This window comes from Pollicipes pollicipes, unplaced genomic scaffold (assembly GCF_011947565.3).
Source record: "Pollicipes pollicipes isolate AB1234 unplaced genomic scaffold, Ppol_2.1 Scaffold_4881;HRSCAF=5763_pilon_pilon_pilon, whole genome shotgun sequence".
NCBI lineage: Eukaryota > Metazoa > Arthropoda > Thecostraca > Pollicipedomorpha > Pollicipedidae > Pollicipes > Pollicipes pollicipes.
Genome location: NW_023596576.1, coordinates 41,725,697 through 41,741,813, shown reverse-complemented (window position 1 = coordinate 41,741,813; position 16,117 = coordinate 41,725,697). Strand labels below are relative to the sequence as shown.

General features: G+C 51.3%; 2 protein-coding genes and 1 long non-coding RNA gene across 4 annotated transcripts; 2 read left to right on the top strand and 1 right to left on the bottom strand.

The window, feature by feature from the left end:
* Positions 1–126: 126 nt before the first annotated feature.
* Positions 127–5,291, top strand: LOC119101385 (coiled-coil domain-containing protein 124-A). Of its 2 annotated transcripts, none has more exons than XM_037224719.1 (4): positions 127–200; positions 2,664–2,839; positions 3,042–3,343; positions 4,760–5,291. In XM_037224719.1, exons 2-4 carry the CDS (start codon positions 2,681–2,683, stop codon positions 4,974–4,976), a joined length of 678 nt encoding a protein of 225 aa, XP_037080614.1. In that variant the 5' UTR covers positions 127–200; positions 2,664–2,680; the 3' UTR covers positions 4,977–5,291. The 2 variants fall into 2 exon arrangements, with proteins under 2 accessions (XP_037080614.1, XP_037080613.1); XM_037224718.1 differs by having other exon boundaries at positions 159–205.
* Positions 5,292–5,720: 429 nt separating this feature from the next.
* Positions 5,721–7,695, bottom strand: LOC119101384 (uncharacterized). The gene is made up of 3 exons (XR_005094546.1): positions 7,481–7,695; positions 6,570–6,669; positions 5,721–6,106 (listed from the first exon to the last, which is right to left on the bottom strand). It is a non-coding gene; the product is annotated as an uncharacterized LOC119101384 (long non-coding RNA).
* Positions 7,696–8,651: 956 nt separating this feature from the next.
* LOC119100400 (glutathione S-transferase C-terminal domain-containing protein homolog) lies at positions 8,652–14,914 on the top strand. Its single transcript, XM_037223499.1, has 7 exons — positions 8,652–8,858; positions 10,140–10,318; positions 10,665–10,758; positions 11,628–11,789; positions 12,188–12,202; positions 12,480–12,602; positions 12,879–14,914. The coding sequence occupies exons 1-7, from the start codon at positions 8,803–8,805 to the stop codon at positions 14,752–14,754; spliced, it is 2,505 nt and encodes an 834-aa protein (XP_037079394.1). The 5' UTR covers positions 8,652–8,802; the 3' UTR covers positions 14,755–14,914.
* The last annotated feature ends 1,203 nt before the right edge of the window (positions 14,915–16,117 follow it).

Sequence of the window (16,117 nt, the reverse complement as noted above, 5' to 3'; positions counted from 1 at the left end):
ATGCTGAACTATCATCCTAATAGGCATTTCAGTATATTTGTCTTACTGAGCTCCAAATGCACTAAAAATGCTGTTAATGATCTATCGCAACTTAAAGACAGAGTTTTAGTGCCGTCATAACCTCCGACCTCGAACGTTCCGTGCAAAAAGCAATCCCCAGCAAAAGCATAACATCCGGGCAGTCAGCGTGACTGTCGGAGGTGTGGTGGGTTACATTTCTGCCTGGTGGAACCCAGCGTGCGAATTGTGGCGGGGCTGTTGACAGGTTGCTTGGGAAAGCCAGAATCTTCCCTTCAATGAGGCGACAAGCTACCCATTGAGGCCAACCACTGCCAACATATCATACCCCACGATATGCTTTCGCACCAGATTTAGGGGTTTTAGGATGTATCCATAGTTGCCCAAGGGTGTGCCCATAGGTAACATGAGGTGTCCCGCTGTAGGGGTGTTTGCCTAATGTTCCTAACAGCCGCTCCAAATGTCATGTCTTGCACCAACCTGGCTCCATGAAAGTATGTGGATCTGGTGTTGTGCATTCTGGGACAAGGGTTGAGATTGATTGATGCTTATTTGTTGGTTTTTTTCTGAGTGACACTAATCATAGGCTTAAGTTCACACAAATGCAAGATTTTGTTCCACTGCACAAGCTGTTAACAAACAGTCAATAGTAAGCGAGCTGTTGAAAACACTACATAGTGTGATATGTTGCCCTCTCCTTAATCGTCATCCTCCCAGTGGTATAATTTCTTTTGTTACCAAAGCTTGCACAAATGCAAGCCTTTCAATTTTTAATTGTTGCAACTACTGGAATGGAGAGGTGGAGAGCATGTCAACTGTAGTTGTACAGGAACAATTTGTATCCATAATTTTGGGTGTAAATTACATTCTGTATTTTCCCTAAAGACATGATCATAGTTTTCCATCTATATTCTGATTGGATCCTACAATCTGTGAAGCAAAGTTATGTCATCGCTTATACCCATAATCAACATTGACTTCACTTGTTATGGAGGAAATTGGTGGTGTAACTTCCAAGGAAGTAGTTAATTTCAGCACATTTTCTCAAATGGTGGCAAACAATTGTTTTTAGTCAAAGCTGACAGGAGTATAGGCAGGGGCACAGGGTTCACCAGTCACCAGTAAACATGCAAGGTGGCACCAGTTAGCTAGTATCCCCTCCTGTATTTCCTGATGGGACTATAACCAATGATTGGGGTCTGATCAGAGGACCAAATGGCTGGTCAGGGGTTACATAAAAGGGCTCCAGACCCTAGCAGCAGGCCTTGAAGTGTCAGATAGAAGGTCTCTTGCACAAATCAGGGGCTCCCCAGAAAAAGGTGGGTCTCTATGTTGGCCAGAGACCACCAACAATACAGTGCTGGCTTGATGCCAATCCTGACTCTGGAGGCCTTGTTGGTCAGGGACAAGGCTCAGGCCAGCAATTTACAGTGGTTAGGGCCCCTGAAACATTGAGGGGCCCCAGCATCAGCCAGGGGCTTGCACTCAACAGGTGTCTCTGCTCTGTGCCAGTTATTGGACCTCTTGCGTCAATAAGATATATTTTTGTGTCAATGAGGGTTCCTGTATCCATCTGGGGCAAACTGCTGTGGTCAGAGGGCCTGCCACATCAGGCTAAGTAGCCCCAGCTTCTGTGTGGTCAGAATGACAGCCAGTATTTATGTGGGCTGGTCTGAAAGTGGAATTAATGAGCTAAAGACTATATAAAATAGATCCTAGCATGTGCTCTTCCAGTCCTGAAAAGCAAGAACACCAACATCTGGCATTCCAGTTTGCATCAAATTTACTATTTGAATCATGAGAAGCGATACATAAAGCATTCAGAGGTACTTTGTTCTCATGCCCAATTGTGTCCGCTCATTGGATATCACTATGTTAGCGGTGGGGCCGATGCCTTATGGTCCATGGAGACTGCAACGCCATGCGTCGGTGCTTTTGCTTCTACCCTGAACAGTTACAGGGGCATGCTGAAAGTGACTTTTGGCTAATTTTCTGCTAATGAATTCTGAAGATATGTGGAACATCCTGAAGTAGATATGGTTTGACAATATCAATGAAAATGTAGGCGGATTTTGATGTGATCTATGTTCAATCCAGCGGGCCCCTCAATATCTGCAGGGATGTGGAAAATGGATGACTCTCCTGGCTTTTATCAGTTTTAAAAGAGTTTACTGGAATGTTATAAAATGAGTCACACTGGCAGTTATGTGATGCAGTCATTTTTCTGATTTCTAGACTCAGCCAAAGCACATGTTATGGTAGTTCTGGATACTGGTTCAGTAAAGTGAGAAAACGAAAAGAAAGCAAAGTGAATAGACTTTCTAAAATCAAGTGTGCCAAATCCAGCATCAGCCTTCCTCAAATCAAATGAGCCAAAATGTCTTCCATCAGCAGGGGGTGTTTGTGATCATGGTGCCCCCCCCCCCCCCCCCCACCCCAGCTCTGCTTACCAAGGTTCTGGCTGTGCTCCTGAAAGCTCACCAGGAAATTAATGGACTTCAAGGAAGGGAATAATGTGCATAGGTGTCAATGGCATTTGTTGTGAAATCTAGCATTTGCATGTTTGATTATACAGACTGATTGAATGGTGATTGTTAGTACACAGGTTAGTGACCATCTGCTCACAAACATGTGTTGGTTCCCAGATTTACAGGCCCAAAAAATGCCCAAAAAATTTGTGGGAGAGAATGCTAAATCTGCTGCTGCACGTGCCAAAAAAGCATCAGCCAAAGCAGAAGCTGAGGAGAGGAAGCAGAAGGCTGCAGATGATGAGTACTGGAAGGATGATGCTAAACATGTTGTAAAAAAGCAAACTAAAAAGGTGAGTATGAATGCATTGATCTTTTAATATTACTTGGTCATGGATTGTTAATATCCTGATGTGTTGCAAAATTTAAGAGAACTAATTTTAATCATTCAGTACTTCCCAATCTCTACCTCTCATTGCGTGACGCATCATCACACAAGTCAGCTCAATGGTGTCATCAGCACCGCAATCTGTCAACCCCACGTGTCCGCCCCAGGAGGACGCAGAGCGCAAGAAGGCAGAGCAGCAGCAGAAGAAGCAGGAGGCGGCGCTGCTGCTGCAGCAGGAGGAGGCAGCGCTGCAGCAGCAGGTGGCGGCGAAGCGGCCGGCCGTCAAGGTGACGCGTAGCCAGGTGCAGGCGGAGCAGGAGCGGCGTGCGGCCGCCTCGCGCCCCGCCGCCCAGAAGGACGCAGCCACGCCCGTCCTCCAGACGCCCGCCGCGCTCGAGGAGAACGTCAACCGGCTGGTGACCGAGGGCGTGGAGGCCCGCACAGTCGAGGAGGCGATCGCCGCTCTCAGGTGGGTGGTGCCCCGGCCGTCGGCTCTCCCACCCAGCACGCACGCCGTCTGCAGGCGAACGTGCTCGCCGGAGCCGGTGCGGTTGAGCTGCTTTCTCCCGAACTTTGTGTCAAATATCTCGTGAATGGCGAGATGCGGACGTGCTAAATGTCATATAATCAATAATGTAAGATGCCAAGTAGAATCAAATCCTGAAAGCCGGGGCGTAGTTTTGCAAAGGGGTTGAGGGGGACGACTGAGCCCAAAAAATGACGGAATCTGCCCTTAAAAGGCGCCAACAAGCGGGTTTCTCCCCAGATTTTGCCCATATTTTTCTCAAAGTTGTGGGTTAGGACGAGGGGCTTGACCCCTCGCCTTCCCAACTGAATAGAAATCGATGTCTTAATTTGATAAATGTTCTCTTTCATGGTTTTGCCGTCTCCTGCTGAGCACCCGATTTTCGAAAGATCACGCTTAGGCCTTTGTGCCTCTGGACGACAGAATTACGTCCCGTCTAAGTTCAGCCCATCATTTCACACTACGTGGCTTCACATTAACGCCCATGGTGTTCAAGCGCGCAGACGGCTTCGCCAGTACACGTGGCACCTATCATTGAGTTAGTTATTTCTCGCCCCTGTTATCGTTGCTGATGAAACTCCGAACGAACTGTGCCACAAAATGTCTTAAGAGTTCGGGACTGAGATGTCTAATCAGTTCTTGGGACGCGGCCTAGAATGTATCATAATTAGACTTTGAAACTTTGTAAGGTAAAATGATTTGAAGTGTACATATAATGTCTCTACTCAATATAATAATCCACAAATGCAAGGATAGCATCTTATCGATCAACAGTACACCAATCCCGGTCTAAGATTACGAGTTCCACCATAAAGGCCGAATTTTCCCTCCAACACTCGGTGTACGGACGTGCTATCTCCGTTGGTAGCGGGAAAGGGCTGCCACTAGGCTTTGACGCCGGAGAGGTCAGTAATAAAACTTAGTAAACAATGCACTTTAGCCCCTTAGAATGTATATTCTTCAAAGCGGGCGTGATCTAGCGACTGTACGCATATCCCGACTAATAAAATGTCGACAAAAAGACGAGACTCCTCGTTCGCCAAATCGCATTGCCCTGCAGTTTGTGCGCAAAATGTATTAAAAAGCTATTGTTACTACTTAATTGCGGCATAATGCCTAAGACGTTTGGGCGTGCCCCACATGCCCTCAGGCCCCGCTCCTCCGGCGAGTCATAAATGCGGCCGCATGGGTGTCGTGCAAAATATAAAAATATAAAAACGTAAAATCATCATGTCTCATATTGATTACTCGCCACTTTGTGTAAATTATGGTTAATCGGAGATTGACATACCCCGATTGAAATGTGTCGTTGGGGTCTAATGATTGATCCCACCATCCCCACTGTGTCCGTGTGTTCAGTGTTGGCGGTGGGGACGACGCCGACCGACACCCGGAGCGGCGAATGAAGGCGGCGTTCAAGGCGTACGAGGAGGAGGCGCTGCCTCGACTCAAGCAAGAAAACCCGGGCATGCGGCTATCGCAGCTGAAGCACCTCCTGTCCAAGGAATGGAATAAGTCTCCCCAAAACCCGCTGAACCAAGCGCACCAGGCATACAACACCCGATCGGGCAGCTGATGCACGTACGGCCCGACACGTGACTCCGTTCTAGGTGTTTGTTTCACGGCAAACGAAATACATGAGATGGCTTGGCATTATGGTTAAGATACTAATACTTGTGTGAGCTACGCGCTGCAGCTGCGCTCACTGACGTCTTCAAACGACGCAGGGTGATATGCTCTTGATCTGCGAGGCTGGCATCGGGAGTCGCCGCAGCCTGTTTTATCCCCTTCGTCCGTTTCGTTGCTGAGCAAGTGAGTTGTCATTTGGGGTGTCGCACGATCGTTTGGTTAAGCTCTTTGGTAAGCAATACATTATCTTTTGAGCGTGGGATATTTGTGGTGTTGAATGGGCCACGCCGTCTCGCTGCATCCATCTGTCAGTTGAGGCGGGATGGGAAGAAAACCCGGATGGATCATTCGGCAATCGACATGAATGCAAAGCGAGTTCAGATCCCGGACCCTTGAGCTTAATTCTGAAAGGCATCTTGCATCCCAAGATTGAATCAATCTTGGGTACAGAAAACCGTATGTTGGATATAAGATTGGGATTTTGACATTTAGTGCGGATTCCGCGTAAGTCTGAAACGAAGTGTGCTATCGATGGGTGCTATTTGTCTTTGAGATGACCGTAAGATGTTCTGTGCTGTCGTTCGAGGTTTCCCGCATTGGTTTGCTTGTAATGAATTCTATGGCAGCAGTCATGAGGTGCTTTATCGCACGTAGCTCGTAGATGTTTGAATTCCAGATGTTTGCACGCGAGTTAAAAATGCAAGAGCTCGTATTCTTGCAAACTGCAATTCACATTTTAATACATACAGACACAAGTGCACTGGTCTTCACAATGGCTTAGCCATAACCTGGATCAGAAGAATCTCCTCATCTGATCTTCTGATCATTCTGCTCGTACTTATCCTGCGCCTGGGTCCTAACACACATCAATCGTCCGGTTTTCATTACTGATGGTACAGTTGTCTAAGCTCGTAATGAAGCCTTCCATGACTCCAGCGCTTTGGAGAGAGTACGCAGGTCACCCCGGTGTTTCATAAGAAAAGCGCCATTGAAATGAAACACCGGTATATCGTAGCGGTAAAGCTTGTGCCATTGTTTGTTCTCTGGGAGTGTGATGTCCACCTTGCGAAGAGATACCTAGCAGGAGGAGAGAACGACATGAGTTGGTAATCAGCACCGTCAACCAGTGATGCTTTCAATGGTGATCACGATCGCTAAAACTCAGTCGCTAGTGGGAAGAGTTCGAGGGGATCGGATAGTCGTGATCGGTGATGAGTTACACTCCACGCAAACAAGACAAAACATTTCCCAGTGAATATCCTGTTCCGATGCCGGAGCAGTTACACAGACAGTATAACTCTGGCTTCTCGCAGGGCCACGAGCGACGCATTTCAGCACATACCTTGGTTTATGGAGGTTGCAGTGCAAACCACGTCATTTCTGCACTCGTCTAACCCATGTGGCAGCATCAAAGGCATTGCCTCTCAAAGCTTAGACTCATGACCACTAAACATATGGAGCAGTTGAGCCCAATATATCTGCACACACTGGCAAGGAGCCACCATTGCACCTGACAAGAACAATGTCATTACAAACAAACCTCATTGAGGGCTGGAGCCAGAGCCTGCAGGGCCTCATCACAAAGAGGACATGGCGTCTTAGTGAACAAGGTCAGCTCGGGCAGAGCTGCGAAACTTGATCTGGGAAAACATGAGCACATGTAACCAGTTGCAGGTAATGGGTGCCTTGAACCTTGTGCAACCAAATTGTAATATACATTGTTTTAAAGTTGTGCTGTGTAAGAAGGGTGACTGTGAATGATGTGAATGAAAGACCAAGTTTCTGATGGTATCTAGGTTATGGTCCTCTTATATCCAGACATGACATACCTAATGCTACAGTCACCATACTCACCATTCAACTACATTGTCAATATGAGGGTCAAAGTGAAAGATATTGATTACTGCCAGAGCCACTGAAAATTATGAGCACCTCCCAATTTTCAACTAAAAGCAACTTGTTTTTGTTTAAATACACATATTATGCATGATTTATCAGCTACAAGCTTGATGTGTGGTCAAAACTGAGTAAAGATCAGGCAGCATGGTTGTATGTGTGTGATTGCAATTACGGTTTGAGGGTACACTCAGCTAATGACCTACTGAGGCTGCATGGCATTGCCCACACCTTACTCTGGCAGGGAGGTGGACATTATAGGCAATTAAGGTGTTGGATACATGTGCCTGAATCTATCAGGAGTACATGCAAATTTAACATTTGCATTTTGACTGCAAGAGGTTTCTTGTCATGGTCTTATTACCATTTCAGGTGATTTATTTCTATTAAAATGCCTTCAACAGCTAACATACTGACTATATTCATGCTGAAGTAAATCATGTTGAAATTGTCCTGCCTTAAGCATACAGCACAGTTTCTTTGAGGGCAAAACAGCAAGAAACAAAGACTTAAGAGACCTACAGCCACACAGACAATTCACATAAGATAACATACTTAGTTTTCAATTGTCCACCGAAGCCACCATCTCTACAAATGGACTCCATACCCCACGGCCTCCTCCATGGATGCAAGAAGATAAGTTTTCCTGTCCTGCTGATCATTTCCTTAACCCACACACTGAAAACAAGGGGAATCGTTTGCCATGAATCCCTAAAACCACAGTGCAGGCCAAAAGTGAAGCATATATCTAGTTAATCATTGTAACAACTCGAAAGCTAGACACCTCTTACGCGAAGCTAACCATCCATTATGAGTTTTAAAGTGAATGCCCAGAGCCAAAACATGTCTCTACTGCGCCGTTAACGTATGCATAGATATCGTAAAATACAGCCTCCAGTACTTGGCTAAAGAAGCTTAACCCTAAGGTTTGCCAAAAATCGTAATTTTGGGTATAGCGCCCACTTTGTGTCAACAAGGTATCTTGATGCCGTTTTGTTAGAAGGGAGCATCATTCTTGTAAATTTCATCACAGTCTATCGTTGTCATGAGCCGTGACCCGCGTCTTTCTCAGCTTGGGCAGGAAGGGTAAGAGGTCAACTGTCATGCCCTGTAGGCTTCCGAGCAATTGCAGTTTGACACCTGAGCATTATTTAAGAGAAAAATGGTTTGAAATGTTTGGGAAAAGGTGGGTTTTGCGCCCCATGGTTTTGGAGAGAATTCACTTCATATCAAAGCTTTCCTCAGAGGTTGTCAGCCACGCCTCAGAGGAAGTGCCTAGCAAAGTCGACTCAAATACAGGCAGGGGTGCATGATCGGCCGGACACTTAGGTACACACACATTACATAAGGGCTGTTTCCATACACGCAACCGAAAGAGTAATTGTGGATTGCTTTATATATATATATATATATATATATAATTTTTATATATATTAAATAATATATATATATATATATATATATACATATCTGTATTTGCTTCGTTTTAGGGATGCCTCGCGCAAGCTGTCAAGCAAGCAGGCAAGCAAGGAGAAATTATGCATGCAGGGTGGCTGGCTTGCGCGATGTGCCGTATTTTTGGCCAATAATAAGCCAGGCTTTTAAGTTTTGACCAATCATATCCTAACAGCCAAGACGTTGCCTTGAAATTATCAGTGAGTTCGAACACTACGTTAATCAAGGTCGTGGCTAATCATTTTGGTGACGATGCGGCAATGATGCGGAAGCTTCGGAGCGGAGTGTGCTCTGTTTCGGGTTCTATACTTCCCTTGTTCATGAAATAAATTGGGGGACGCAGCGTATGGTGTGGCTTGAGAGATAGTTTTGACCGTTTGAATATGAAGATCCTGTTCGCCTGACTTTTGTGAATTTGAGACATGATTGAATTGTGCTCTAGAAGGCGCATGCTTGCTGTGGTCGTTCTGCTCGTGTGGTGAGTGCCCTCTCGCCTACCTTGCATGGAGATTTGGTCACAATGCATGCGTCAGCAGTGGATTCCTTGAAGGGTTATATGTTCCCTTTATTCAACTCCATGTACCTGGAATACTTTCGTGGTTAAGATTTTCCGTTCTGTTTTCACCAGCATCAAATGCAGGCCAGTCTGCAAAACAAATCCATTAAGTGTGATGGATGCCTACTCCTCACTGATATGGTGAACCCCAGACTTGTGGTCTGAACTCAGACCAGACCAAAGGTGTTAAATTGAACCTTTGCACCATGCTGTGAGCATTTTGCATAGCATTATGCTGGCCACTGTAATTCCCAGACAAATTAGTTCTTTGGGCACAGCACTTGAGTGTGGTTATGTGCCAGAATTTGAGCAAAGCAAAATTATACTTAGTGCACACACACTTAAGTGTTATCAGTTGTGTTATTTTGTTGTTAGACAGATAAGAGCAATGTGTGAACAAGTCTGGTAATAGGACTGCAGGTGACACTGAATGAGTTTTTAATTAGTTGTCCTATAAACATCCTCAGGGTATGGATATGTCATGCCATGGCTTCCACACACCACATGAGCTTTCTCACCATTATTTCTTTTGGTTGGTTGTAAGCAAACCAGAACATAACTTTACCCACTTTGGCATGTGGTCAGAAAACATGTCATAAAAGCACTCCTCATTAAACATTTTGTCAATGCTCACTGGTGAAAAACTCAGGCTGAAAATCTGTTTTACCACACAGAAATGCTTTTGGGATTATTCAAGCTCACTAGCCATAGAATTACCATGAATGAAACTGGCAGGGAAATGAACTCTGCATGTGGGAAGGCCTTCTCATGTCTGAATATTGAGTTTGTACTGGTTTTGTAATTTGGTGCTTTGATTAGTGGTAAGATATAATAATCCTCATTTTTATATTGGATCTTCTGGGCATTGGGTTATATTTTGTTGCTATCTGTCCCTAGGCTCACACATGTGCCCTGGTAAGAAGGGCCAATGAGGATGCCTAGAGACTTCTACCTTATATGTTGTTTCAATGTCTGGCACAGTTAGATGGAGGGTTTTTATTATAGAAAACAATGAAACCAACTAATTGGAATTGTTTTGTGATCAGGAGATGCCCTCCTGGTTGCCTGCTCATGGTTGACAGAAAGACAAAGACAGAAAATACATAGCTGTTCTGCCCATGTGACACAAATTTGTAATTACTGTGGCCTCTTTAAGCCTGAAATAAGAAGTTTAACACCATGTTTTCTCCCCCATATCCACAGTGTGAGTATCGTCATTGTGCTACTGGAGAACATCTTGACACCAAGCATTGGGAGGAGCAGAAGGTTGCCAGCTGTTTCTGCTGCACCCCTCTTGACAAGCAACAGTTCATCGCCACCTCCAGCACCCTGCTGGCAGCGGGAGACATTCTCTATCACTGAACAGTGTCGCCTTTGCTCAGGTTCGACCCTCATCTCAATGTGGACCTATTCTCATGTTTGCCTGTCACTTAGTGTTTCTGACAGGGATGAATGTGCACTGCTGCTGCTGGGGGCATGGTAGCTGGGACAAGGGTACCAAACAGTGTGGTCAAAACTGACATCCCTCTGCATGACTGACTGACTGACTGACTCCCACGGACATCTCTGTTGTGAAACCAGCTTGACATTGCCTTGGTTATCCAAAGCATAACAGGGTTGCAACTTGATCATAAATGCATTAGTGGATAATGGTGGCCGCAACCATGATAATTAATGAAGCGCATCATATGACCAGCCCATGGTTTCTATCTCAACCTCTTTTCACAGATTTTGAAAAAGCCAGTGCAATCATACCAGAGTGTGCAAATAACTTGCACATAGAAGTTCTCAAGTGTGAGAGGTCTGGGAAAGCTGTCCGCGGGTAAGTGCGAAACCTGCAGACTTGTTTCATCAGTCATTGTTAGAACACAGTCATTCCATTGTTTGATGTGGTGAGCAGTGTGGGTTGCTGGCACCCAGACACCGAAGACATCGCTCCTGTGCGTCAGTACTGTTCTGGCTGTGCATTCCTGGTTCTAGCCATTCGTCACCCTGTCTGCTCACTGGGACCCATCAGTTGCCTGTGGAGCGGCGTCTGTCGTCACCCTGTCCGCTCACAGGCTCACAGGGACCCGTCAGTCGCCTGTGGAGCGGCATCTGTTGCCACGCTGTCCACTCACACGGACCCGTCAGTCGCCTGTGGAGTGGTGTCCGTCGTCATCCTGTCCGCTCACATGGACCCGTCAATCGCCTGTGGAGCGGCGTCCGTCGTCACCCTGTCCGCTCACATGGACCCGTCAGTTGCCTGTGGAGCGGCGTCCCGTCGTCACCCTGTCCACTCATATGGACCCGTCAGTTGCCTGTGGAGCGGCGTCCGTCGTCATCCTGTCCGCTCACATGGACCCGTCAGTCGCCTGTGGAGCGGCGTCCGTCGTCACCCTGTCCGCTCACATGCACCCGTCAGTTGCCTGTGGAGCGGCGTCCGTCGTCACCCTGTCCGCTCACATGGACCCGTCAGTCGCCTGTGGAGCGGCGTCCGTCGTCACCCGGTCCTCTCACAGGGACCCGTCAGTCGCCTGTGTAGCGGCGTCCGTCGTCACCCGGTCCTCTCACAGGGACCCGTCAGTCGCCTGTGTAGCGGCGTCCGTCGTCACCCTGTTCGTGCTCAGGCCGGCATCGCCCGGGCGTCACGTCGGTCCGTCCCTCACCCGCTCCGTGCCCCGGGCCTGTAACGTGCGGTCCTGCCGCCAGGTGTGCTGAGATCGGGCGGCTCGGGGAACGCCAGTTCTGGCTGCTGGAGGCGGCCGCGCTCGGCTCGGCGCTGCTCTCTGGCGCGGTGGTGATCGTGCGCCAGCACCAGCTGGAGCGCGGCGCGCTCAGCAAGATACAGCGCCAGCTCGCCTCACAAGTATAGCGCGACATGACGACCAGGTAGGCTAAACTTTGCTGATAGTAAACAGCTGGCCTGTTGACCTAACAGTGTGTGAAATGGTGCTTTCGTTACTTGCGGATCCTGAATCAGGCTTTCCACCTTGCACCCTCGGAGCATGGCAGTATTGAGAGCAAAAAGGTCGCAATTGTACCGGAATTTGTATGTTATAGTAATGAACAGGCGTGATATAAGTATGCGAGAGAAGAATAAAGACTCATTTCAGATATTGTGCATATTCTGGCACCATTTTCTCCATGTGACGCGCAAGTATTTTATATTGAATAGACGTTTAATTGATGCACCAGGGAAGGATGCATGGCTCGATGAAATCGGTGCCACGGAATCGTTGGACGCAGATATGCTGCGAGTGGCTCGACAGTGGCTATGTTGACGGGTCTCCAATCTCGCGTGTAGGAGGGTGTGTCACTAAGGTTTTAGTATTTTCACACATTCTAGATGTTCTGGTGTGGAAATATGCTTAAGGTTTTGAAAGATAGTGTCTGACATTGGATGCAGCCATTTGTCTAGAAAGCCGCGTCGTAACTTTGATCAGACTTTTTCTGGCGACGGCCCGACAACTTCCATCTGTTCCCACGACGGCGAATCGGGTTTCTGCCCCGCCTACCTGCGGTCTGCGCTCCTGACCCGCACGCCTGTGACGCCGCTGACAGGCTGGGGCCGCTGGAGGAGGACGGCGAGGTGCTGTCGGCGTACGACGGGCTACAGATCTACCTGCCGTGTCTGGACGATAGCGGCCTGGTGCCGGTGGAGACGGCCGCCGGACTCTTCACACTGCTGGCCGCTGGTGTACCGGCCGGCTGGCTACGGCCGGTGGTGTGGCGCCAGCCGCCGGACGGCGCCGGCCCGGCCGTGCGCGTGCGCCTGCCGGGCCCGGCTGTGACCGAGGCTCGGCTGCCGGCCGCCGTGGCCGCCTGCCGCCTGCCGGCCGCCCATGTGCCGGCCGAGCGGCTGTGCGTGGCCGGCCTGTGCGCCGTGGTGCGGCGCGCCGTGCGCACCGTCGACCGGCTGCGACGGCCCGGCGACACGCACTACTGCCGCCGCGACGACAGCCTGCTTGGCTTCCGGCGCGGCACGCTGGCGCCGCCCGCCGACGCCTCGCTGTGGACGAGGTTCTGCGAGCGCGACGTGCCGGCCGCCGTGCGCCGCGTGCTGGTGGCCGTCGCTCCGGAGGCGGGCGTCGCAGGTCCGGTCGGAGACGGTCCTGAGAGCGACGCCGACCGTGTTGACTCGGAAGAAGTCGTTCCTCCGGCTGCCATCGGTCCCCAGACGGCCCTCGTCCATGCTGACCCGATCTCAGCCAATGCTGAGCCGGCCTCAGCCAAAAGTGAATTGGTATTAGCCAATGCTGACCCAGCCTCAGTCAGTACTGCCCCAGCACCAGCTAATACTGACTCGGCCTTACCCAGTATCAAATCAGCTTCAGCCAGTACTGACACAGCCTCAGCCAATACTGCCCCAGCGTCAGCCAATACTCACTCGGCCTTAGCCAATACCGACCCAGCTTCAGCCAATACTGGCCCCGCTTCAGCCAATACTGACCCAACCTCAGTCATTGCTGACCTGGCCTCACTCGGCACCGATCCGAGCGGCGCCCAGCCGTTTACGGTGCCGCCCGAGCTGCTGCAGTTCGAGCACCACATGCAGCAGCCGCTGCGCGTGCACAACGTCTGGAAGCAGGAGCAGGCGTTCGGAGGCCGGGCACGGAATTGGAAGAGCGGCGACCACCGCACGTCGTTACAGTGCGTGCGGCACACGTACGCGGAGGGCCACGTGCTGACCATCAGCGACCTGCTGCTGTACCCGTGCGTGCGCGTCGTGCAGGAGGCGCTGGAGCCGCACGGTCTGCGTCTGGAGGAGGCGGCGCCGGCCACGCTCGGCTGGCTGCGGGCGGTGGCGGCCGTGGCCGGCCTGCCGGACGTCTGGGACGCGACGTTCCCGGCGGGGAGCGCGCGGCCGCCCGGCCCGCCACTCCGGCTGCTGCTGCCGCGCGTGCCGCCGCAGAGCCTGTACAAGAAGGATCCGGCGCGCTACAAGCCCAAGAGCCGCCTGTTCACCGTGCAGTCTGACGTGTCGGCGGCGCTGGACCGGCTGGAAGCGGCGCAGTTCGGCAGCCGCGTGGCGGCGCACCCGGGCCACGGCCGGCTCCGGCTCGACTGGGACGCGCTGCCGGCGGCCGCCAGCCCGGCCGAGGGCGGCCTTCCTGCCACCCGCCTCCACCGCAAGCAGCACCAGCTGGAGAACCTGGCCTGGCTGGCAGTGCGCGCCGCGCGGCCCGGCGACACGCTCGTGGACTTCTGCTGCGGCGGCGGCCATCTGGGCCTGCTGCTGGCCGTCCTGCTGCCCGCCTGCAGCGTTGTGCTGGTCGAAAACAAGGAGGAGTCGCTGCAGCGGGCCCAGCACCGCATCGCCGCGCTCGGTCTCACCAATGTCAGCCTGTACCAGTGCAACATGGAGTTCTACCGCGGCGCCTTCCAGCTGGGCGTGGCGCTGCACGCGTGCGGGGTGGCCACCGACCTGGTGGTGGAGCACTGCCTGGCGGCCGGCGCGGCGCTGCTCTGCTGCCCCTGCTGCTACGGCGCCGTGCACGACTTCGGCCCGGTGCGCTACCCGCGCAGCGCGGCCGGCCGGCGCACGGGCGCCGCGCCACGCGACTGGCTCGTGCTAGGCCACGCCGCCGACCAGACGCACGCCGACGACTCGGCCAAGTCGCAGCAGGGCCGCGTCTGCATGGCGCTGGTCGACTCGGACCGCGCCGCGCACCTGGCCGAGGCCGGCTACCGCGTGCTGCTCACCGTCGCCGAGCCGGCCGACTGCAGCAACAAGAACCATCTGCTGGTGGCCGTGCCGCCCGGCTGGGACGGCGACGCCAGCTTCCTGGCCGGCGCGGCGCCGCCCGTTGGCTGCCAATTAGGCGGCGACAACTGAGACGCGCCGCGACGGGCGGCGCTGGTGACGATGGCGACGCTGGCGCGTGTTGTTTTTGTGTTCAGCGGATGTGTAGGATGAAGAGGCCGTGGGATAAGCGGGCGTTGATTTATCATGAACGTGTAACTATTGGTTTTAAAATATACATGCCAAAAGCTTGTGTTCTTAAGTAATCTTCGTTTCAAACACGGTCTCAACTGACAGCACTTATAAATTGTCGGCTGCTGGCACTTCGATGTACTATTTTGCGTTAGCGAATGGTAACCCGCCGCCTTTATCCGTGCATCCTCAGCTCAGATTGTATCAAATGCATACGGACTTAGGATCACTATGCGTGTTCCGCTTTTTTTTTTACTGTTTCACGCTCTGGTAGGGGCTTCATTGCTGCACCGAAGTTCAAAAGCTGGGGGGGGGAGGGGTCATTGGACATTCCAGACGTTTCTTTCCACGCAACGCCTATCTGCCGATACAGCTGGCGACGGACGATGCAGGCTGCTGGATGTCTAGCTTGCAGTCGACAATAATTTCCGAATGCAAAAAAGTGTGTGAATCCTGCGCACGCGGTTAAAGTTTGCTTTGAGGGCCGTCAAGACAGCTGATGACGTCACTTTCAGACCACATGAATAATAATGCGAGCCTTGCTTCAGATCATGTCGTTGGAAACACCATACAGCAGAATTTAGGCCGGAGTACGTTTTGCCCACTGCTTATGATGACCCCCCCCCCCCCCGCCCCCTCCATGAGGCACCACTTTCCGTGGTGGGAGATTGAGCGCTCCATTGATCCGACAATTTATTGGGAAGGCTTCACAAGCATTCCCAATCGCGCCTTCCGGGCAAAGGCAGGGGGCCACGCTAAGCGTGTTTCTCGTAAGATACCTGACTGTGACCATGGTAGGGATAAATAACCCCTCAGACACAGTTTAGAGTTATATCACGGCTGTCGTGCCCCGCTACACCTCACAGGAGTGATGAAAGGATCTGGGTGTTGAAGTGGCTGCGGTGTCCGCCTGGTGTTTCAGCTGAGGGGCCGCACCTAGACTCACATCAAGGAAATACTTCTCAGTTTTGCGTGCGTTTCGGGCCCAGGCTCCCGCCGACTCGTATCCGGCGTCTCTTCAGCGGCACTTTTTGGCCGCTGCAGAGGCGTGGCCAAAACCTTCCGGCTTGCGTAGAGCGCGTCTGTAGCCCTGGCAGCACGGCAGCCGCCTATTGTGCCGTCCCCTTGTTGGGCTCGTTGGGTGGGGAGCGAGCGCACTGAAGCCTCTATACCCCGCCGAACCCTGATTTGACCACCACGGGTCCCACCTGGGGGGATAGGGGGGGCATATCTCCGCACGATGGGCATGGAAACAGCTAGGACA